The following is a 24509-nucleotide window of genomic DNA, read 5'->3' as shown; positions in this document are numbered from 1 at the left end:
TGTGTGTGTGTGTGTGTGTGTGTGTGTGTGTGTGTGTGTGTGTGTTTAATTGAGTCACTACCCCCAGGAGGGCAGGGGAACAAAATAAAGCCAGAAAAACTTAGGAATATTTAATGGCCCCAAAGTGAACTAATAAGAAACTGTTTTAAACTAAAGAAGTCAACTGCCTTTTCTTACAGGCACTTGTTTCTTTGTCTGGAATTAGGGACAATTTTAGTAACCAGTTGAATAAATTATCTTGGTAAGCCATGAATATTGAGGTCATTTATATATAGTGGCAAACCTTTGGAAAGGAAGTATTAATGCGTTTACTTTTCTTTTGAAACTTCATTAACTTGCTCTTAGGCCAAAATTATTCCATATTATTTTATGTTTTAAAATGTGTATTTGTTAATTAAAAAATTCTTTTAATGTTTATTATTTTGAGAGACAGAGTGTGAGTGGAGGTGGGGCAGAAGGAGACACAGACTCTGAAGCAGGCTCCAGGCTCAGACCTGTCAGCACAGAGCCTGATGTGAGGCTCAAACTCACGAGAACCCCAAGATCATGACCTGAGCCGAAGTCACACGCTTAACTGACTATGCCACCCAGGCATGCCTATTTGTTAATTTCTTTCTTTTAAGATTTTATTTTTAAAATCAGTTGGTTAAGCGTCCGACTTTGGCTCAGGTCACGATCTCACGGTTCGTGGGTTTGAGCCCCGCATCGGGCTGTATGCTGACAGCCTGCTCAGAGCCTGGAGCCTGCTTCAGATTCTATATCTCCCTCTCTCTCTGACCCTCCCCTGCTCATGCTATCTCTCTCTCTCAGAAATTAATAAAACATTAAAAAAAATTTTTTTTAATGATTTTATTTTTAAGCAGTCTCTACACATAACGTGAGTATATCAGAATCACAATAAATGCCTGAAGTTTTTTTCTTCTTGCATTCTAAGGTAAATAAAAAAAAAAAAAGCACTTAGAGAATCTAGGTAGCAGGTTAAAAAAAAAAAATTCCTTGGCACCAGAATCAAGACATTTAGTGAGAGCAATCCAAGATTGACTTTCTGCTATCCACCACACCCCAGTCTTTTTTTTTTCTTTTGAAACTGAAATATGTTTTGGTTTGAAAAAATATATATGTTTTGGGTTATTAGATATCACCACTCGCTTCTGAGTAGGTATATTCTTCCTGATACAGAGAGCCTTTCCTACGCAAGTTATGTGTTGTGGATTATTTAGTAAGATTTCAGTTAGGAAATTTTTGTGCTTTTTGCGGCTAACTTATTTATAAGGTCTATCCTCTTTCTGTGGTCCATGAGGCATTTTATTTGTATTATATGTTGGAATTTAAAATATTATCTTTGAAATACCAAACTTTTCTCCAGACGTGGATCCATATCTTCTCTATTTCTTGTGTAGACTAAAGATTCAAAGACCTTTAATCTAAGCCCCAAATTTTTCTTAGGTTTATTTATTTTGAGAGAGAGAGACAGAAGGTGAGGGGGAGGGGCAGAGAGAATGGAAGAGGAGAAGATCCCAAGCAGGCTCTACACTCAGTGCAGAGCCTGATAAGGGCTCAATCCCATGAACTGTGAAATCATATCAGGCTCGATCCCACAAACTGAAATCCTGACCTGAGCTGAAGTCAAGAGTTGGACGTTTAACTGACTGAGCCACCCAGGTGCCCCCAGAGCCCCATATTTTAGACATTAGATTTCCCATTCTCTTTGGAAGAATAATAATTGTGATGATCAAAGTTTTAAAGATACTGTTGTAAGATCTGAGTGTATTAGAAAGAATTATGGTAGTATAGTCCTAGACCTAGCTCTTGTACACCGCTTTATATTTATTACCTGTTTACAAGTGGCTGTCATGTGATTTGAAATAACAAACCCAGACAGATACATGACATTTAAACTGAATTGTCAAGGGGCGCCTGGGTGACTCAGTCGGTTAAGCGTCCGACTTCGGCTCAGGTCATGATCTCACGGTTCGTGGGTTCGAGCCCCGCATCGGGCTCTGTGCTGACAGCTCAGAGCCTGGAGCCTGTTTCAGATTCTGTGTCTCCCTCTCTCTCTGACCCTCCCCCGTTCACACTGTCTCTCTCTCTCTCTCTCTGAGATTAAAAAAAAAAATTAAAAAAAATAAATAAACTGAATTTTCAAAGTTATTGATCTTGCCTCTTAAACTGACCAGTTGTCCACAAGTAGCATTTACTTTCACAGAATGAGTCAACTTGAGTTTGGTGTGAGTAGAGAAGTGCATTGACTGCCAGTGGTAGGCTCGAAACATTTCCCAAGTAAAATTTAGAAAAGTGATTTTAGATGAGTAATAGCCTTGGTTTGTTTGCATATTTAAAGTGAACTGCATCTGAACAGTTGGATTTAAATACAGAGGCTGTTTAGAGCCTTAAATCATATGAGTGAACAAAACAAGACTATTTAAACCTCTAATGTTTACTTAGATACAATCTAAATGAAGTTCAAAATAAGTATCACGTCTGAATTTGTATATGGGTGTTAGATTGAGAGATTAGGGTGGAGGCAGGCAGAAATTCCACACACACGTAATTGTGCTAAGCAAGCTTGATGAAGTCACTTAAAGACTGTTCTTTCCATTGGCATAAGATTTTTCTACCATAATTTCCTAAGTTAATTTATTCCTTTGTATCCTAATATAATTTGGATAATTACAATAGTTACATAAATAATGTAGGTATTAATTGATTATTTTTGTAATTGAACTATTTAAACTGAAGTTGCCTTCCTATAGCTAAGAATCTATATATCTACAAACTTACTCCTGAAGTTGAGGCTTCAAAAGAAAAAGTCTTTTTACTTAACTTTTTTCCTCATTTCTGAGACTGATTTATTGCTTTATTTTGGAGTTAGGGCAGTATAAAATTTAATACTCTTCTAGAAGTATACTATAATAATATTATCATAAATATTATTTATTATATGCTTATAGTGAGCACTCATAGGTGCTTTATATGTTTTGCCTTATTCATTCCTGCATATGTAATAAATATTCATCCCCATTTATAGATAAAGAAATTTAGGCTTACAAGAGTTAAATAATTAGTCCAGCTAGGACCTGGAAGAACCTGAATTTGATCCCAGTTCTCACAAGTCTGTGCTGTATAACCAGTGGTATAGACTATATAGTAATGAGTGCTTAGAGATACCTGAGAGTATTTTTAGTTACCATCATTTGAGGTGAATGTTCTTTACTGTTCTTTACCAGGGAAGTAATGCATACTTAAACCATTGACATACTTTATTAAGTATTTAAAAATAGTAGTCCTAAAAGGATCTGCAGCTGTTCCTCCTTTCTCCTTTCATCTTCTCCCAGTGAACTGTTCCTTTTCTATACTTTCACTATTTCCTTTGTGTAATATTTTCCCTTCCTCAGAAAGGTACTATTGGTTTATGGAGTCATATTAGATATGCAACTAATTGGAGTCAAAATGTCTTACTTTTTATTTAGTTTTCCACCACTTCCAATTGAACTGTTGAGAGTTAGGATTTATTCAGGTCATACAGTGATGATTGGCTCAGTTGGAGTACCATTAAAGGATTCCTGGTCTTTTGTTCTTTATACTTTGGTATCAAAATTCATTAATTTTATAATAGAAAAATACCATTTTAAAGGGCAAAGATGGCTTGGAGATTATGGAGAATTCTTGTAAAATATTGCATCTTTATTGTTACATTAATCTATCAATATTTCCCAAAGTAAGTGTTTAATTTATTTCAACATTTGATACAGTGGTGATTATTGACATATACTTAGTAGTACCTTGTTCTTTCAACTGTAGATTGATGTTATCTAAGCAAAAAAAATGTGGGGAACTTTTGAAGATTTTATTATATTATTCATGTTACCAATGTTTGTAAACTCCAGAAGATTCAGTTTTTAAAATATATCAATTGAGGTTTTTACAGTTCAGCCCTAAAGTCCTCCTTTGAGCTGGATGTTAAGGATCGATTGGGATTGGCATGACCCCAATATACTTTACTGAATTTCACCAATCTGTTAATAAAGCAAACCTGAATTTATTAAAATTTACTTAATACAGAAAGGAGAATACCACCTTGAAGGAAGAGGTCAAAGTTGGTATATTTAAATGCTTTTGAGATCTGACATCAAGTGATTTCAAAGGGTCTTTTTTTTTTTTTTTTTTTTTAATTTTTATTTATTTCTAGGAGAGAGAGAGATAGACAGTGTGAGCAGGGGAGGGTCAGAGAGAGAGGGAGTCACAGACTGAAACAGGCTCCAGGCTCTGAGCTGGCAGTCAGCACAGAGCCCGATGCGGGGCTCGAACCCACGATCCGCGAGATCATGACCTAAGCGAAAGTCGGACGCTTAACCGACTAAGCCACCCAGGCGCCCCTCAAAGGGTCTTTTTAAAGAAGGGAACTGATTGTGATTGGACAAAATTTGTGATACAGTAATTCAGAATTGGCAGAATTCTAGAATTCAAGATAGAGATCTTAAAGCAATTCTTTTTTATTTTTTTTTTAAGTTTACTTATTTATTTTGAGAGAGAGAGAATGAGAAGTGGAGGGGCAGAGAGAAGGGGACAGAGGATCCAAAGCAGGCTCCAAGCAGACAGACGGCAGAGAACCAAATGTGGGGCTCGAACTCGTGGGCTTTGAGATCATGACCTGAACTGAAGTTGGACGCTTAACCAACTGAGCCACCCAGGCCTCCCTAAAGCAATTCTTGATGCATAAATTTGTTAGATAAGAAAGTCGTTTGCTCAGATGAGAAGATTCTTGTCTTTGGTAAATTGATCTATTAGGAATTTCCTAAATCAAATGGTGAAGTTATTTATGGATTTACAGTCTGTCTTTCTTGAGCAAAGATTCCCTGAAGTAACAACCATGTCATGTTTAACATAGGTGGTTACAGTCTTAAATTGACAGAGTTGGTCTTAGTTATCAGTCCCGCCTTATGGTCCTTTTTAGCCCAGACTAGAAAATGGAACATTGTCATCTGGGGGTATGATCAATCTGGATGTAGACCACTGTTTTAAAGAATTGTGATTGCATATCCAGTTTCTGGTAGTAGTCCTTTCACCCACATATATCAACTTTTCCTGTTCGTATTGTGGGACGATCATTTGTTTGTTGGATTATCTGATCCATCATTTAAGACTCTGGATATCATGCATTTGAATACTGCACCTCATACAGGAGAGAGATTATGATCAGAGTTTGCAGTCCATATCTAAGCCAGGAGCCCAGAGTGTCCAAATTAAAACAAGGGAACAGATCTCATTCACAGTCCAAAGCAATTTTGTCCACAATCCAAAGAGCCTGTAGATGTACATGTGGGGCTATCAGCAAATTACTTAATTTCATGATTTCTTTGATTGTCTAGTTCCCATTTCAATCTGTGAACCATAGCATCTAAGATTTCCCTAACTTTCTGTCAGTTATGAAATGTGTTTGAAGAAGTTTGAGGAATGAATAAAACAGTCCAGAATTCTTGTTGAGTAGTTAAGGCTTCATGTCTCAAATTGAGGCCTGCTTCTTTCTTTTACTGGCATTTTATGGTAAATAATCATAACATAAAATTTACCATTTTAAAGCATACAATTTGTCACCAAGGCCCACATTGTTTCTTTCTTGAGAGAACTTATCTGGTCTCATTTTGGTTTTGGTTTTGTTTGGAGAAAGAAGGGGACTAGTGGACCAGAATGGACCCTGACTCACCATCAGTTTACCTACCTAACAAGAACCTGTCCAGTTTGCTGGTAGTAATGAGTAGGCTTTTGTACCACAAAGTACTATCAGTCATTAGGGACTGCCTGATGATAAGTTCTTGACCAGAATATTACTATAGGGTTGCCAAAATTTAATGTATAGTGTTGCCATTCAAGAGAAGTTAGTTGCCAGGTAGGAGAATATAAAGTGGAGACATCATCCCAAGTAGATAAAGGGCTAGATCTGATTGGGAATCAGTAGAGTTACCTACAGAGTAAAAGGCCTGTAAATATGAGATAGGTATTAAATACATACCATCTTTTTCATGTGACAGTTTGGTTACAGACTAGCTCCTGAAAATAGTCATTAAGTGTTGTTTCAGTGGAGGCAGAAACCTCTTTCCTGGATGTGACATGACAGGTATTTAGAGTTGGGGTTTTAGAATGGAGATATAAGAAGTAAAGGAAAAGGTGGAGTTTTCCCTTGTAGGGTTTTTGTGTTGTGGTTCTGGCTTTGCTTTTTGATTTTTGAAGGATTATATTTGTTTTACAGCTGTGTTTTCAAATCTTAAAACAATGCTCAAGTATGCTAGGGTTTCCCAGTTCAATTTTCACACAGATTTGAGTTTTCTTATGTACTTAATATTAATAGCCTTTATATGGAACCTTAAGATTTTCAGTCAGCCAGCAATTGATTCTGTGACACGGAGCAAACACCGCCCCCATTTTGGACTTAAGTGGAGGGGCAGAGTGGTACAGGGCTGGTTGAGGAAGTGGTTTTGGACTACCTCAATGGTGTTCAGTCTATGGTGCTTCAGATGGTCATGAGGAGTAAGAAAGAGGTCCCAAAAGTTAGAAAATTTCTTGGATAAATTATCTCTAAATTATGCTTTTAATTCTCTAAACTTCTGATGATTCTGTAAGCTTCAAGACATAATATCTTCTATAGCTTTTGATCAGGACTACTTACAGGAATGTCTGGAGGTTCTGATAGCTATATTTGTCATTATCTTTAACTGTGTTCAGTTTTTTTTTTTTTACATTTGTCTGTTATTTTATATTTATCTTTCTTCATATCTACTGTTGTTTAGTGGTGATTACTTTTCATTATATAGTTTCTTGATGTGACTCCCTTTCAAGAAGAGACTATTTGTATAAAACTCTTTGCTACTTCTCTGACACCTTTCAAGTCCATTTAAGCATCCATTGATGTTAAGGTGCCAGCTACCCTTTTTCCCCCATTTCAACTTTGCATTTCCCAGTATTCAGATGGCCTTTCTTTCTCTCATCTAACCTAAGTGTTGTCCTCCTGTGGCTCCTGCTTCAGAGTTTACACATCCTTCAGAATTATGCGGTTGCTCTGGTATTCACATGGAAGGCCAGTCCCTGAATCAAAGCTGTTCTCTTCCGAAGCACCAGTCATAGGGATGCCTGAGTGGCTTAGATGGTTAAGTGTCCAACTTTGGCTCAGGTCATGATCTCATGGTTCATGAATTCAAGGCCCCCCCGCATCCAGTTCTCTACTGTCAGCACAGAGCCTGCTTTGGATCCTCTGTCCACCCCCCCTCTGCCCCTCTCCCCTGGTTTCTCTCTTTTTCTCAGCGCAGTCATTTGCGCTGGGTTATACAGAAAGGGTTCTGCACATTCTGGCGGTTCAGTGCACTAAGCCCTGGTCAGTATGGAAGAGATGTGTATTTTTAGATATTTGAGTATGGTGCATGAGAAACTATATTTCATTTTGGGACTTTTTCTGCATCTGGTAATTTTATATGCATTTTTTGGTTTTATCTTCTCAAAATTACAGAAGTAACATAGTCAGACTGGGGGTACTGAGCTGCATTGACAGAATCATTCCAGATTTACTGGCTATAATCCCTAATAGTATTGTCAGATGCCTGGAAAATTTCTCTCTGTTTTTGTTTCCCACTTTGCATTTGGCTCAGTAGATACTGCTTTGACAAATTTGGACCTGTATTCAGCTGTTGCAAATCAACTGAGGTGGCAAATTAAATAAAACATATAAAGGATGCCATATAAAAATTGATATTCTGTTCCTTATTCATACCATGGCCTTCAGAGAATTTTGCTTTCACTTCTCATTCTAAAACTTCCACATAGAGGCGCCTGGGCAGCTCAGCTGGTTAGCGTCCAACTCTTGATTTCACCTCAGGTCATGATCCCAGGGTTGTGAGATCAAGCCCCACATCATGCTTCACGTCATGCTCCATGCTGAGCACAGAGCCTGCTTGAGGTCCCCTTTGCCAACTCAGACCCTCTTCCTACCTCCCTGTGTGTACACACATGCGCTCTCTCTCTCTCCCCCCCCAAATAAAATAAAATAAAATAAAATAAAATAAAATAATCTCTCACATAAAAGTTGATCATACTAAGACAACAAAACCATAAAAACGGTTAATGTGCTTTTCTTAGAACTACTAATCTAGGGCTCTTAAGAGGGCCAGATTGCTATTTGCTGTGTTCCAGAAAGTGTGGATTTCCCATATCCTTCTCTCCCCCCTCCCCCATCCCCTTTGAAATACACAGTGGAAGAGAAAGAAAATAGAAAAATATGGACTGGGAAGAGTGTATCATCAGACCCTCTTAGGTGCCTCAACTATGATGTATTTCCATATATTTTCAAAAGTGTCTCTGTTTGGGATGCCTGGGTGGCTCAGTCGGTTAAGTGTCTGACTTTGACTCAGGTCATGATCTCACAGTTTGTGGGTTCAAGCCCCGTGTTAGGCTCTGTGCTGACAGCTCAGAGCCCGGAGCCTGTTTCAGAATCTGTGTCTGCCTCTCTCCTGCTCACACTCTGTCTCACTCTTAAAAATAAATAAAGATTAAAAAAAATCCAAAAGCGTCTTTGTTAATGTCTTTTTTGTTTATTTTTGAGAGAGAGAGAACAAGCAGGGGCATGGCAAAGCGAGAGAGACAGAGGATCCTAAGCTGGCACCGTGCTGACATTAGGGAGCCCGATTTGGGATTTGAATTCATAAACCCTGAGATCATGACCTCAGCTGACATCTGAAGCTTAACCAGTTGGGTCACCCTGGTGCCCCACTCTGACTTCCTTTCTGTTATTCTACTCATGGTGGGTAAGGGGGACTTTCTTCACTCTTTAAGATATCAGGCCCTCATCCCACCGTGGAGTCCACCTTTTGTATGATTGTTAGGTGTAGACTCATATTTTATCTTCTCGACCATACTAAGTAGTTTACTTGAAAGCCAACATCTATAATCTGTGTCTCATACCCTTTTTTAAAATAAATCTCCCACTGGACCTTTATAGTAAATCTTTTTTGAAAAGATGGTCAGATATTAAAGAATCACACAAAAGTACAACTCTTTAGTGAATCTGACAAAGCATGGTTGGAGGGCACAAAGCCTATGTTGGTCACTGCCCTTTGGAAAAGCAATACTTAGCAGCAATCTCTGGGTACAATAAGAAAAGTTAATTCTAATTGGGCCAGAATAATGTACTGAAAAGAACTTGGTTATGAATCTGACTGAGGATTAAGATTCAGTTTACACTTGCTGAGGGAAAGTTCACCAAGACTAAAAAACTGACTTTAATCATTACCAACTATATTACATTGAGTTTGCTTTTTCTGGCGGGCAAGAGGCAGGTGGATTGGGTCAAGTTAAATGAATTGTTCATATGATTGGCACTTTACTGGGTTCTTAATGAACAAACTCCCAGAAGAAGAATCTCCTTACTACTGTACGAGAATGTTTCTAATCACAGGGAGACATCAGATTGTTGTCCAGCCCTCAGATTTGTGCAAGGCCATAAAACCACTGATACTGTTGACTTTTTTATTTTGTTTTGTTTTCTCCCAGGTGATTAATAAACAGGGTCTCTTGTCACTTAATTTAGTATCAGGTGTGATCTGGTGGGTAGTTCAACTTCAGTCTGTCTAACTGTAGAATGTTCCAAATTTTAGACACAATCCAGCTCCCAAGCATTTCTATTTCAGAAACTGGTACAACTTCCAAGTTAGTTTTGTGAATCCTTTAATTTCTCCTACCAGACTCATTAACTCAGCCTATTCACCTTGGGGAAATCAGAGTTCAGACATGTACTTTCTGTAAAGACCATCCTTAAGTAAATGTGATAGTTGATTTAATTGAGAATATTCAAACCTGGCTTTTCAGTAGTTTATTCTGAAACCTATTTGTTGTGCTTTGGCCAACAGAGAATGATTAACCTGAATCACTAGACATAATACGCAAATTACTCACATTAAAAGACATGGAAATCAGTAAATATTTCTATTTCTATTTTTCACATCTCAGATCTTCTAACCTCCTACAACTGCAAAGAATCTCAACCATCTTAGACTGTTTCTTAATTTTTGGTGTCTTATGGCTCTTTTTGAGATTATGATGACAGTTGTGAATTCTCAGAAAAATATACTTCCACACAAAAGCCTGTATTCAGTTTCAAGAGAGTCTCACCCCTAAAGTCAGTTCATGGTCCTAGGTGAAGAAATCACTGTTCCGTCCTCAAGGGTCTGGAGAAGTGAAGTGACACACCCAAAAATCACACAGCTTCTGCAGCTGAATATTTTTGTGAATCTGCTGTCCTTTTTCTACCATTGTATCCCTGTAGTTAAAACCCATTTTGGTTTTTTTGTTGTTTTTTTAAAAAAATTTTTAACATTTATTTTTGAGAGACAGAGAGAAACAGTGTGAGCAGGGGAGAGTCAGAGAGAAAGGGAGATGCAGAATCCAAAGCAAGTTCCAGACTGTGAGCAAGTTCCAGACTGAGCTGTCAGCACAGAGCCTGATGCAGCGCTCGAACTCACAAACTGTGAGAGCATGGCCTGAGCCGAAGTCAGACGCTCAACCAACTGAGCTGCCCAGGTGCCCCATAAAACCCATCTTTAATTTATAGAGCTGAGAGGAAGGACAAGTGGTTTTAAGCCTTAAAACCAACTGTATCATCTTTTGCTTACCCAGCTAGGAGACCAAAGTACAGTAATACCCAAACATTTAAATCATTGATTTAGAAAGGCCAAGGGAACTAAGCAAAGTTTTTTTTATAACTTGCTGTAGTTACTGTAGGGCCACTCTGGATTCATAGTTGGTCTGATTACTCCAGCATTTTCTTACCTGTGCTTCCTGCATCTAAGTTCATCATGTAGCTCTCAGATCATTCTAGAGTAATTGTTCTGTTTATTTTTTCTGTCTGCCTTTCTTTTTCTTTCACTTTCTGAAGACACCTCCCCCATCCCCATCCCTCATCAGTCATCCTGACCTTATGGAGCCTTTTTTGGGAGGCATCAAGCTGAAAGCATCACAGTGAGCATTAGTTGGCATTTATTATCATTATTTAAATTCCAGTTTTGCTGTCTCTTAGAAGTGTACTTTGATCACATTCCTTGGGTTTTCTGGATTTTGATATCTTCACCTGTAAAATTGGACACAGAACCATTGATCTTGCAGTCCATCATGTCAGAAATGAATGTTGCGTCTAGTTCAGTTAAGTGACAACTTTTACCTCTTCCTGCTATCCATGACATTCTTTATTGGAGTCAGGCCAGTGTCTGCAAGCCTCAGAGCTTTCTCCTTTTCAGTGTTATTAGCACATTGTTCACTCAGCATTATCTGAGCTCCTTCTCTACTTCAGTCACTGCTGTGTTGGGTTGAGGAGATGTGTCACATTCTCTTTTTCTCTTTCCTCCATTCATAATTGTTTTTTTATTGATACTAATATATGCAATTTCAGCAGTCTCTTCTACAAAGTTTGGTCATTAAATTAACAGAAAACTATTTGTGAGGCTTTTCATAAATTTTTCTCCTCCTAGTTCCATTGCCAAGAGGACAATTATTTATTTTCCATGAGGAAGCACTTGATGTAGGAGACACTTCTTTTTTCTTTATTTTTAATGTTTATTTTTATGCGAGAGAGTGCCCATGTGAGAGTGCATGCACAAGTGGGGCAGGGGCACTGGCACAAGTCGATTGGGTGCCTGGCTTTTGATATAATTTCAGATCATGGTCTTGTGGGTAAATGGGTTTGAGCCACGCGTGGGGCTCTGCATTGACAGCACAGAGCCTGCTTCGGATTCTCTGTCTCTCTCTCTCTCCCTGCCCCTCTCCCACTTGCTCTCTCTCTCAAAAATAAATAAATGAAACATAAAAAAAAGTACAGATTCTCGTTCTTTCTTTCTTTCTTTCTTTCTTTCTTTCTTTCTTTCTTTCTTTCTTTCTTTTCAGATTCTCTTATTTTCTTCTTGAGCTCTGGGGCATCATCTAACTCGCATTTCCTTTGGAAATCATTCCTTTGTCTAATCTTTCAGGCCTTGCCCAAGTCCCTTTTCTTGCTTAATTGCATGACTTTACCATTTTCTCTTCAAATGGATTGTAAACCACCTGAGGTTAGAGACAATGTCTTATCTTTCTTCTGTATCCCACAACAATGCCTCGCACAATTTTGGGTCCATCATAATTATCCAGTATTTACTTGTTGCTTCATTTCTAGGGATGATTTCAGAGTATTAGTTCACTGATAACAGAAGTAAAAAAAAAAAAAAAGTCCTCAGCCTTATTCTACGTTAGTAATTCTGGGTTTTATTCTCTATGTGTTTCATCTTCTAAGGTTAAAGATGATCAAGCCTATCTGCATTTATAGTTTTGCAGAAGTAGGTACATACTATGCCTGATGAAGTGATTTGATCGGAGACATCATGGAGTGGTATAGTCTGAGAATCAAACCTGCGTCAGCACCCACATCTGTTTTGGTCCCTGGGATTTCTGTCTTTTAGTGTCTTATCAAATGGCCATGTACTAAACCATAGCATTTTCTTTTTATACTTTCTCTGGAGTTACTTTGTGCTGGCATTCATGTTCCCACTGTTTGGGTATACTACTTTATCTTTTATATTTTGCAGGTAGGTCTCTGTTCACTTCCTCTGAACCATCTCTATGTCCTTTGATTCTAAAGATCCTTTTAAATTTCTGAAACTATTTGCAGTTACACATAGAAATTCTTCATAGCTATTGATTTCTGTGAGTCTCAATGGCCTAACATCATAACCTCGTTCTTCTTTTTTTTTTAAATGTTTGTTTATTTTTGAGATAGAGACAAAGCATGAGTGAAGTGGGTGGGACACACACACACAAACACACACACACACACACACACACACACACACACACACAGAATCTGAAACAGGCTCCAGGCTCTAAGCTGTTAGCATAAAACCTGATGTGGGGCCCAAACTCAAGGACTGAGAGATCATGACCTGAGCCGAAGTCGGATGCTCAACCGACTGAACTACCCAAGCGCCCCAATCATAACCTGGTTCTTATGGCATTCGTATGTTGTCATCTTCTCTTTCTTGGAAGAGATACTAAATCTAAAAGAAAGAAATGTTTATTGCCTATTGCAAATTAAGATGACAAAAGAGATGAAAACAAAACCCTTGTCTCCAAATGTGCAGTTCATTTGTATCCCCATGGCTCACGTGTTTCTTTCATAAAAGGCTATATAGTACTCTGTATTTACTAACATAATTCACTAAATTAGATTATAGCTGTTATCAATTGCAGCTTAACGGCTTTCAAATTTTTATTATTCCATTTGCTTGATAGGTATATTATTAATTTTTTTTTCCTTCATAACAAACTCCCTCAATTTCAAGTGCTTATAATGACAGATATTTACTTTTCTTGCCCGTGTCTCTGCAGGTCATTTGGGCCTGTTCTGCTATAGGTTAGGTTTAAGTCTCCTATACACACTTCCCTCTTCCTTGTACTAGCAGCTGCCCTGGACGTGTTCTTCTCTTGGGGAATGACAGGAGTGTGAGAGTAAAAAGCACATTTTCTCCTATTGGGGCGCCTGGGTGGCTTATTCAGTTAAGCATCTGACTTTGGCTCAGGTCATGGTCTTATAGTTTGTGAGTTTGAGCCCAAAACGCGTTGGGCTCTGTGCTGACAGCTCAGAGGCTGGAGCCTGCTTCAGAGTCTGTGTCTCCCTCTTTCTCTGTCCCTCCCCTGGTCATGCTCTCTCTCTCTCTCTCTCTCTCTCTCTCTCAAAAAAATGAATAAACATTGAAAAACTTTTAAAAAGTAAATAAAATCTCTTCTATTATGTCTATTTAAAATCCCATCTGCCAGAGCAAGTCAATAGTAGCCTAGCCTTCTATCATTGCACAGCAGAAGGCTGTGCAGAGTTACAGACCAAAGGTTGTGGATATCAGATGCTGTTAAAGAGGAGTAGGGGCACCTGGGTGGCTCAGTCGGTTAAGCGCCTGACTTCAGCTCAGGTCATGATCTCACGATTCGTGGGTTCGAACACCGCGTCAGGCTCTGTGCTGACAGCTCAGAGCCTGGAGCCTTCTTCAGATGCTGTGTTTCCCTTTCTCTCTCTGCCCCTCCTCCACTCATGCTCTGTCTGTCTCTCTCAAAACTGAATAAACATTAAAAAAAAAATTTTTTTTTAAATAAAGAAGAGTAAAAAAAATAGTCCCATCTACCACCATAGGGAAACAAGCCATTAAAACTGTCAATTTGCTAATATAGGCCCTGTGAACTATAAACATGGTAAAACTTTTTCCACGAGTAACTTGCATATTATTTAAATAAATTATTTTGAAAATGCTCCAGTGCTGTGAATTTCTTTCAAAAAAGCTCCTTTTTTAAAGCAATCTGCACACCCCACATAGAGCGTGAACTCACAACCCGTGATGTAAATAGTCGCATGCTTTACCAACTGAGCCAGCCAGGCCCCCCTCAAGAATGCCCCTTTAATCCAAAGTTATTGCATAGTAGAAATGAATACTAGTTGAAATGATAGTGTTACCAATTGGCTTTTGTCCTTTGTTTGAGAAAGAGCAAGAATTGCTGATTGATTGGAAAAAATTTTAAGGGATAGATTAAAATGGGATAAAGCAGAAAGCTGCCTAAACAAAATAAAGCATTCTTGCTAATAAACGGTTAAGAGATGTGAGCCCTTGGGATTGAAGTGGAGGGAACAGAGTTAAGCTAGTTTGAGTCAGAGTGTGGAGGCTGATTTCTGCGACTAGAAAGCCATCCCAGAGAGGCATTACCTATTTTTATTTAGACAAGTAGAGGAACAGTCCACAGATGGTATGTATAAGTACAAAAACGAGTTTTTATATTAGTGTCAATGCCTATTACATTCTACAGTGGAATTAGTAATTCCCTAGAAAACTTTTTCTTTCTGAAGTGAGGCTAGTTGTGGCTCCTTAACTTGTTAATATTTACTATCTTTACCCTTGAATAGAGAGAATCTTTTTATTTTGAAAATGGCATCTTTTAGGACCTGCACTGGTGATATTTCATAGAAGGTACACAGAATTCACTCGCTTTGAACAGGTTGGAATGCTAAGGAAACTCAACTGAAATCGTATATTCTTACAATTGTATCTTTTTTAAAAGCATGAACAAGGAAACTAAAGATGTGTATTGCAGTTATGTAACATTAAGCATAATCTAGTCTACTTTTAAAATTACAGAATAGTAAGTTCATTTTACCTCTGGTACATGTACCTGTCTTTGCAAAAAGCACATATTGTGATGGGAATATATATATATATATTACATATAATTTCTATTTTTTAAAAAACTGTCTATTTTAAGTGATATAAAGTTGAAGTATATTCAGTTAAAGATTCAAATTTTTTGTTTTGGGTTTATTTTGGTGGTGTTTGAAAACTTGAATTTTTTTTAAACATCTTTTTTTTTTTCCTTTTAGCCTGAAAATGAGATTTCTTCAGACTGCAATCATGTAAGTATGGATTTTCCAGAGCTTACCATATGTGTTTTATATGTATGGCAGATTCAGGATGCTTTTCCTGTTGTTCTGGGAAATATGTCTTCTTAGATTTTCTCCATCTTAACAAAGATGATAAGCCTTATTTAAGGATCATAGTAAATCTGCAAGCACCCTTCTATTCTAGAAACCAGCAGGTTTTGTTAAATAATATTTATGTACTTAAGCTTAAATTTTACTTCAGTTATAGCTACCATATGAAAATGTTTTTCTGCTTATCAAGTTTACAACTTTAGAATTCCAAATTGTAAGGTTGTTTTATTCAGTCACAATACAATCACGTACTATGTACCATACAGTGTGATAGAAACTATAGGCACCTACAAGTAAACACCTTGAAGATAGAGACCTGTATTAGAGTTAGCGGACAGAAAAGTGAATTTTGCCCAAATGGGATTAATGTCAGGACTTAAAAGTGGAGATGAGACTTGAGTTGGGTCTTAAAAGAGGAGTGAGTAGTCTTGTATCTGACAGTACTGGAAGAGGGTGCTGTCGCAGTGTCGAAGGCAGGTTAGAGGGGAGATGCCAGAGCAGAGAAGCAGGTTAACTGCTTAGATTGACTACTTATTCTAAAGAATGTATCGATAGGTCAGAGATTTAAAGTAAAATAAATAAAATAATAAAGAGATTTAAAGTAAAAAAAAGTAAAATAAAAAAAAGTAAAAATGAAACTACAAGAGTACTAGGAGAAAACATGAACAGAGGGGAGGTGTTTTTAAACATGACAGAACTTTAAGAACCGTAGTTTTAAAAAAAGATTTATAAATTTGATTGCATTAAGCAAACTGAAAAGATTGGAGATTTTTCCTTCAAACAAGTTATGTATATTATGAAAATGTATTTGCAACACAGATAAAAGGACTATATTCTTTAATAGAAAGTGTCATTAATAAACACAGGGAACAGATATGTATAGACTATTCACAGGTAAAAGAAAAAGATGCCCAGGAAGCAATGAAAAAGTTGATTCTTTCTTATAGTTAAAAGTGTGAAAATTAAAAGACAAATGAGTGCACTGTTTTCATCCATCTGATTAGCAAATATATAAAAATTAGTAAATACACAGTATTGATCAGAATATGGGGATTTAAGCATTCTCTAGCCCACTGATCAGCAAACTGCTACCCATTGGCCAAATCTAAACCACTGCCCATTTTTATGCATAAAGTTTTATGGGAATGCACCCATACCCATTCAATTACATATACTGTCTTTGGTTGCCTTCCACACTATCTATAGTAGAAAGGTTGAGTAGTTTCAGCAGAGACTGCAAGTTCCTTGAAGTATAAAACATTTGCTTTCTGGCCTTCTGCATAAAAAGTGGCTAAACTCCTCTGTAGCCTGTGGATAGGAATATAAATATGAAAAACTTATTTATAAAGCAGTCAACTTAAAATGTGTATATTCCAGCATTTTTACTTCTAAGAGTTTATGTATAGTTAAAAGAATGGATTCAAATGTGTCTATAAGAGGGTATTTGTTGTGGCATTATTTATAGAACACAAGATAGGGAAAAATTCTCTGGCATAAGGAAATCCCTGAAAGCAGCTAATCTGTGTCTAGAACCCCAAAAGGCTTTGGAGATTAGGAAGGATTTGACACCACTGAATAGGGGACAAATAGTATACAGAAATCAGGAGATTTGATGTCCTTATAAAAAGAGATTAGGACACAGACACAGAGGGAAGACCATGTGAAGACACAGAAGATGATGGCCATCTACAAGCCAAGGAGAGAGAGATTTCAGAAGAAATCAGTACTGCTGACACCGTGATCTCAGACTTCCAGACTCCAGAGTTGTGAGAAAATAAATCTCTGTTGTTTAAGACACCCTGTCTGTGGTATTTTCATGGCAACCCTAGCAAACTAATACACTTTTGGGTTGGAATAGGATGCATTATAATTTTTCCTATTAAAGTTAAAGGAACAAATTTTAAAATTAAACTGCTTTCCACCTAATAGGGAGTTCTGGATGAGTTAGTGTTGTTAAGCAAGAGATAAGATTAGTTGTGAACAGTTTTTAGGCCAATAAATTTGAAAATGTTTACCCAAAGGACAAATTCCTAGAAAAACAAACTTATCAAAACTAACACAAGAATTAGAAAATCTGAGTAACTTATATTTACTTTAATTCAGTGGGGGAAATAATGGACTTTTCAACAAGTGTTTCTTTGACAACTTGGTATCTACATGCCTAAGAATTAATTTGGACCCGTGTTTCATACCATATATAAAAATAGGTCACAGGCCTAATGCAAGGACTAAACTATATATCACCTAGAAGAAAATTTAGGTAGAAATCTTAATGACATTATATTAGGCAGTAGTTTTTAAGGTAGGATACCTAAAGTACAAGTAACCAAAGAAATAATGAAGTGAACTTAATCATCAAAATTAGAAACTTCCAGGGGCGCCTGGGTTAAGCGTCCGACTTTCGCTTAGGTCATGATCTCGTGGTTCATGGGTTTGAGCCCTGCGTCGGGCTCTGTGCTGACTGCCAGCTCGGAGCCTGGAGCCTGTTTCAGTCTGTGACTCCCTCTCTCTCTGACCCTCCCCTGCTCACGCTGTCTCTCTCTCTCTCTCCTAGAAATAAATAAAAACAAAACAAAACAAAATTAAAAACTTCTGTGCTTCAGAGAGCACTCAAGAAAGTTAAAGGCCAAAGAATGAGAGAAAATATTTGCAAATCATATATTTGATAATAGTCTTACATATACAGAAAACCTCTTACAACTCAACAGTAAACAAACTTTAAAATGAGCGATGGAGGGGCGCCTGGATAGCTGTTGGTTAAGCGTCCAACTCTTGATTTCAACTCAGGTCATAATCTCATGGTTGAGCCCGTGTCGGGCTCTGTGCTGACAGCTCAGAGCCTGGAGCCTGCTTTGGATTCTGTATCTCCTCTCTCTCTCTGCCCATCCTCCACTTGTGCTTTCTCTCTCTCTCTCAAAAATAAGCACTTAAAAAAATGAGATAAAATGAACGATAGATTTGAATAGACATTTCTCCAAAGAAGATAATACAGTTGGCCAATAAGCACGAGAAAAGATGTTAAACAGCATTCATCTTAAAGAAATGCAAATAAAAAGTCACAAGATATTATTATACCCACTAGGATGACTGTAATAAAAAAGATAGACAATAACAGATGGTGGTGAAAATATGAAGAAATTGGAATCCTCATACATTGCTGGTGGAAATGTAAAATGGTGTAGGCACTACAGAAGAAATTTGGCACTTCCTCAGAAGGTTAAACAGTTATTATTATCTGAACAATCAATTCCATTCCTAGAGACTTCCAAGAGAGTTGAAAATATGTGTTCACACAAAAACATGTACACAAGTGTTCATAGCAGCATTAATTATACTAGCCAACAGTGGAAACAGCCCAAATGCCCATTAACTGATTAATGGATAAATGAGACACAGTATAGCCATACAGTAGAATACTATTTGGCAGGAAAAAGTAAAGAAGGTACTGATACATGCCACACTATGGATGAACCTTGGGAACTAGACACAAAAGGTCATATGATTCTGTTTATATGAAATGTCTAGAATAGGCAAATCCACAAAAATAGAAGATTAGTGGTTGCCAGGGGTTAGGGGAGGTAGGGAATGAGAAGTGACTGCTATTAGGTATGGAGTTTCTTTTCTTGTATGCTTTAAAATTTTTTTTCTTCATTATCATTATTAATTCCAGTATAGTTAACATACAGTGTTATCTTAGCTTCAGGTATACAGTATAGTGATTTAACAATTCCATACATCACCCGGTGCTCATCACAAGTGTAGCCCTTAATCCCCATCACCTATTTCACTCATCCCCCCCACCTCCCTCCCCTCTGGTAACCTTCAGTTTGTTCTCTGTAGTTAAGAATCTAGTTTTTGGTTTGTCTACCTCTCTCTCCCTCTTTCTCCCTCTCTCTCCCTCTCTCTCTCTCCCTCTCTCCCTCCCTCCCTCTCTCTCTCTCCCTTTTGCTTGTTTGTTTTGTTTCTTAAATTCTACATATGAGTGAGATCATATAGTATTTGTCTTTCTCTGACTGACTTATTTTGCTTAGCATTATACTCTAGTTGCATGGAGTTTTTTTTTGGGATGATGAAAATATTCTAGAATTAGTGGTGATGGTTGTCAACCTTTAAATATACCGATACATACTAAATTATATTTTAGAAGGTGAATTTTATGGTACATAAATTCTGTTTCATGAGTGTAGTATAATCAGCCCTTATGTAATCACCACCCAGCTTCAGTTATTAATTCAGATCCATCTTGTGTCATTTCTAACCCTGCTTACTTCCCTTCCTTTTACTATTTTGAAGCAGAACCCAGACATCATTTCATTTGTTAATATTTGTTAAATACCTTTGAAAATAAAGGCTTTAAAAAATAACACTACTGTTATATCTAAAAAATCTCATAATTCCTTAATGTCATCAAATATCCAATTAAGGTTCAGATTTTTAATTTCAACACCCATCCTAGAAGAGAATTTATTTAATTAACCCGCTAAAATGTGGTTATTAAAAGACCAATAGCAAAAATAAACTATTGGGACTACATCACAATAAAATGTTTTTGCACAGCAAAGGAAACAGTTAACAGAACTAAAAGGCAACCTACAGAATGGGAGGAAATATTTCCAAATGACTTATCTGATAAAGGGTTAGTATCCAAAATATAAGAACTTCTACAACTCCTTTCCCCAAAAAGAATCAAATTAAAAATGGGCAGAAGACATGAATAAGCATTTCTCCAAAGAAGACATATTGTGGCCAACAGACACATGGAAAGATGCTCAACATCACACATCATCAGGGAAATGCAAATCAGAACTACAGTGACCAAACAACAATAACAAAAACAAAAGCAACTATAGTGAGCTATTACCTCACACTTGTCTGAATGGCTAAAATCTCAAACACCAGAAAGTGTTGACGAGGATTTGAAGAGAAATGAACCTTGTACATTGTTGGTGCGAATGCAAACTGGTGCAGCCACTGTGAAGAACAGTATAGAGATTTCTCAGAAAATTAAAAATAGAACTACCCTGTTGTCCAGTAGTCACACTACTGGGTATTTACTCCAAAAATAGAAGAAACACTAGTTTAAAGGGATACATGTACCCTTGTCTTTATAGCAGCATTATTTACAATAGCCAGACTATGAGAGGACCCTAAGTATCATTGTTTGATGAATGGATAAAGAAGAGGTGAGATACACACACACACACACACACACACACACACACGCAATGGAGTATTATTCAGCCATAAAAAAGAAGGAAATCTTGCCATTTGCAACAACATGGATAGAGCTATAGAGTATAATGCTAAGTGAAAATGACTCAATCAGAAAAAGATAAATATAATATGATCTCACTCATATGTGGAATTGAAGAAACAAAACAGATGAGCAAAGGGGAAAAAAAGAGGCAAACCAAGTAACAGACTCCTTAACAATAGAGAATAAACTGATGGTTACCAGAGGAGAGGGGATTAACGGGATGGGTAAAATATGAGATGAAGATTAAACAGTATGCTTATCATGATGAAAATAAAAATAAAGTGATTAAAAAAACTACCTCTTCCCAGTGGGATGTAAGTGAAAAAAAAATAGCATACATTTTCTTTTGTAATCAGAGAAACTGATCCACAGTAGCAATGAAGAAGTGAAAGAATTCTAAAGCTTATTAGATCCTAATACTTAATAAAGGATATAGGGCTATATCAAGACTGGGGTTAGGGGGAAGACCTACAGCAAACATAATGAAATATTAACAGCTTTCTGCCCCAAATTGGCAATAAGACATAGTTGACTCCATTGTCACCGAGATCCTATCCGATATAGTGGGGTATGGAAAAAAATAGGTAAAAATTGGAAAGGGGGGATACCTGGCTGGCTCAGTCAGTACAATATGCACCTCTTGATCTCTGGGTTATGAGTTCAAGCTCATGTTGGGTGTAGAGATTACTTTTAAAAAATTGGAAAAGTGGGGCGCCTAGGTGGCTCAGTCGGTTAAGCGTCCAACTCTTGATCTCAGCTCAGGTTACGATCTCATGGTTCATGGGTTTGAGCCCCATGTTGGGCTCTGCACTGACAGTGTGGAGTCTGCTTGGAGTTCTCTCTCCCTCTCTTTCTCCCCCTGCCTCACTCATGTTCACTAGCTCTCTCAAACTAAATAAATAAACTTTAAAAAAAATTTAATTGGAAAGGAAAAAATAAAACTAATTGTTTATAGATGACAATTGCATAAGTACAAAAGCCAAAAGAACTTACAGATTGGCCATTAATACGTGAAGTTAGTAAAGACCTTAGGTATAAGATCAGTACACAAAATTATGTTTTTAGTGATAACCAGCTTATTTCTTTTCTCCTTCTCCTTTTTGAGAGAGTGAGAAAGCGTGAGTGGGCGAGGGGCAGAGCAGAGAGAAAGAGAATCTCAAGCAGGCGCTATACCTAGCTTGGAGCCCTGCATCAGGCTCCATCTCACTACCAACTGTGAGATCATGACTTGAGCCAAAATCAAAAGTCACTTGTTTAACTGACTGAGCTACCCAGGCACCCCACAAGTTGATTTTTTAAGTGAATTTAATGGTGACACTGTCTAGCATATAAAACATCAAATACTTAGGAATAATTCTAACAAAAATATATAAGACTTTTCTACAGGTAAACTATAAAATGTTTTTTAGCAAAAATTAGACAAATAAATGAAGTATTATATATATGTATATATGTGTGTATATATATTTATATATACACTATGCTCATGAGTTGTAAGACTCAGTATTATAAAAATGTTAATTCTTTAATTACACAGTCTGTAGATACTGTGCCATCTTGTATTTGTTGTAAGCAAAATGGGAACCTGATTCCAAAATTTATTTGGAAACACAGAGGGCCAATAATAGCCAAAACAATCTTGAAAAAAACCAAGCAGAAAAAAATTTCACCATCTGATTGAAGACTTAATGTAAAGTAGCAGTAATTAAGGCAGCATATTAAAAGCACAAAGGTCAACAAGTAGACCTCTCTAGGGAGAGAAAGAGACACTTGAATAAAAGAGTTTTAACCTTGCTGCACACTGTTACTGTTCACAGAAAATTTATTCTAGATGCTTATAAATCTAAATGAGAAATTTAAAATAATAAAACTTCTAGAAGATAACATAAAAGAATATTTTCGTGACTGAGATTAGTAAAGATTTAATAAATGGGAAACAAAACAGTAAGCATAAAGCAAAAGATTGATACATTGCATTGCATTAAATTTTATTTTGTCAAGTATGATATTAAGAGTCTGGAGGGGCGCCTGAGTGTCTCAGTCAGTTAAGCATTTGACTTCGGCTCAGGTCATGATCTTGTGGTTGGTGAGTTCGAGTCCTGCATCGGGCTCTGTGCTGACAGCTCAGAACCTGGAGACTGCTTTGGAATCTTTGGCTCCCTCTCTCTCTGCTGCTCCCCTGCTCATACTGTTTCTCAAAAAATAAATAAATGTCAAAAAAGTTTTTTAAAAAAAGTGTAAAGGCAAGCCATAGAGAAGGAGAAAATATTTTTAGTACGTATATCTGACAGTGTATCTAGAATATGTTAAGAATTCATACATAGCAGTAAAGAAAAAACAAAGGAATAGAAAAATGGGTAGGATAAATGTAACCAAGGACTAAAAAAACCTGTATATTGGAAACTATAAGATATTAATGAAAGGAATTGAAGACGACACAAATAAATGCAAAGATATTCCATGCTTTTGGATTGGAAAAATTAATATTGTTAAATTGTACTACCCAAAGCAATGTACAGATTCAGTGCAATCCCTATCAAAATTCTAATGGCATTTTTCACAGAAATAGATCAAGCAATCCCAAAATTTGTATGGAACCATTAAAGACCCCCCAAATAGCCAGAGCAATCTTGAGAAAGAACAAAGCTGGAGACATCACACTCCCTGATTTCAAACTCTGTTACAAAGCTATAGTAACCAAAGCAATATGGTATTGGCCTCAAAGTAGACATAAAAATCAATGGAGCAGAGTAGAGAGCCCAGAAATAAACACATGCATAGTGGTCAGTTAATTTACAACAAAGGAGCAAAGGATATACACTAAGGAAAGGACAGTTTCTCAGAAAATGGGATCGGGAAAATTGGACCACCGTATTGCCCCATACACAAAAATTAACTCAAAATGGTTTAGAGACTTGAACATAAGACCTGATACCAAAAAACCCGTGGAAGAAAATATAGGTTGTAAACTTGACATACGGTCTTGTGATGATTTTTTGGATTGACACCCAAAGCAAAATGAACAAGTGGGACTACACCACACTACACAGCTTCTGCACAGCAAAGGAAACAATCAAATAGACATTTCTTTAAAGAAGACATATCTTTAAAGAAGCCAAAAAATACCTGGAAAGACACTCAACATCATTGATCATCAGAGAAATGCATATCAAAACCACAATGAGCTATCACTTCACACCTGTCAGAATGGCTATTATCAATAAGACTACAAATAACACATGCTGGTGAGGATGTAGAGCAAAGGATGTAGAGCACTGTTGGTGGGAATGTAAACTGGTACAGTCACTATGGAAAATAGTATAGCGTTCCTTAAAAAATTAAAAATAGAGCTACCATATGATCCAGCAATTTCACTTTGGGTATTTATTCCAAGAAAATGAAAACACTGACTTGAAAAGATATGTATACCTTCATGTTCATTACGACATTTATTTACAGTAGCCAAGACATGGAAATAACTTAAGTGTCCATTGATAGATGAATGGATAAAGAAGATGTGATATATATACAGTGAAATATTATTCAGCTATAAAAAAAGAAAAATGAAATATTGCCATTTGTGACAACATGGTGGGACCTTGAAGGCATTATGCTAAAGTGAAATAATGCTAAACAATATGTTTGTTTGTTATTTTTTAAATTTTTAAAAAAAAAATTTTTTTTAATGTTTTATTTATTTCTAGGAGAGAGAGAGAGACAGCG

General features: G+C 37.0%; 1 protein-coding gene across 1 annotated transcript in view; it reads left to right on the top strand.

The window, feature by feature from the left end:
• The window catches only part of GLG1 (golgi glycoprotein 1), a 160206-nt gene that overhangs the window by 78085 nt on the left and 57612 nt on the right, over nt 1–24509 (top strand). The window contains exon 2 of the mRNA XM_039256432.1: nt 15419–15451. Within this exon, the coding sequence (XP_039112363.1) occupies nt 15419–15451 (33 nt within the window). The remainder of the gene's footprint in view (nt 1–15418; nt 15452–24509) is intronic.

The sequence above is a fragment of the Hyaena hyaena genome, unplaced genomic scaffold (genome assembly GCF_003009895.1).
Source record: "Hyaena hyaena isolate Hyena2069 unplaced genomic scaffold, ASM300989v1 scaffold_584, whole genome shotgun sequence".
Classification (NCBI taxonomy): domain Eukaryota; kingdom Metazoa; phylum Chordata; class Mammalia; order Carnivora; family Hyaenidae; genus Hyaena; species Hyaena hyaena.
Note: the sequence above shows the minus strand (reverse complement) of the source record. Positions and strands in the feature narration are given on the sequence as shown.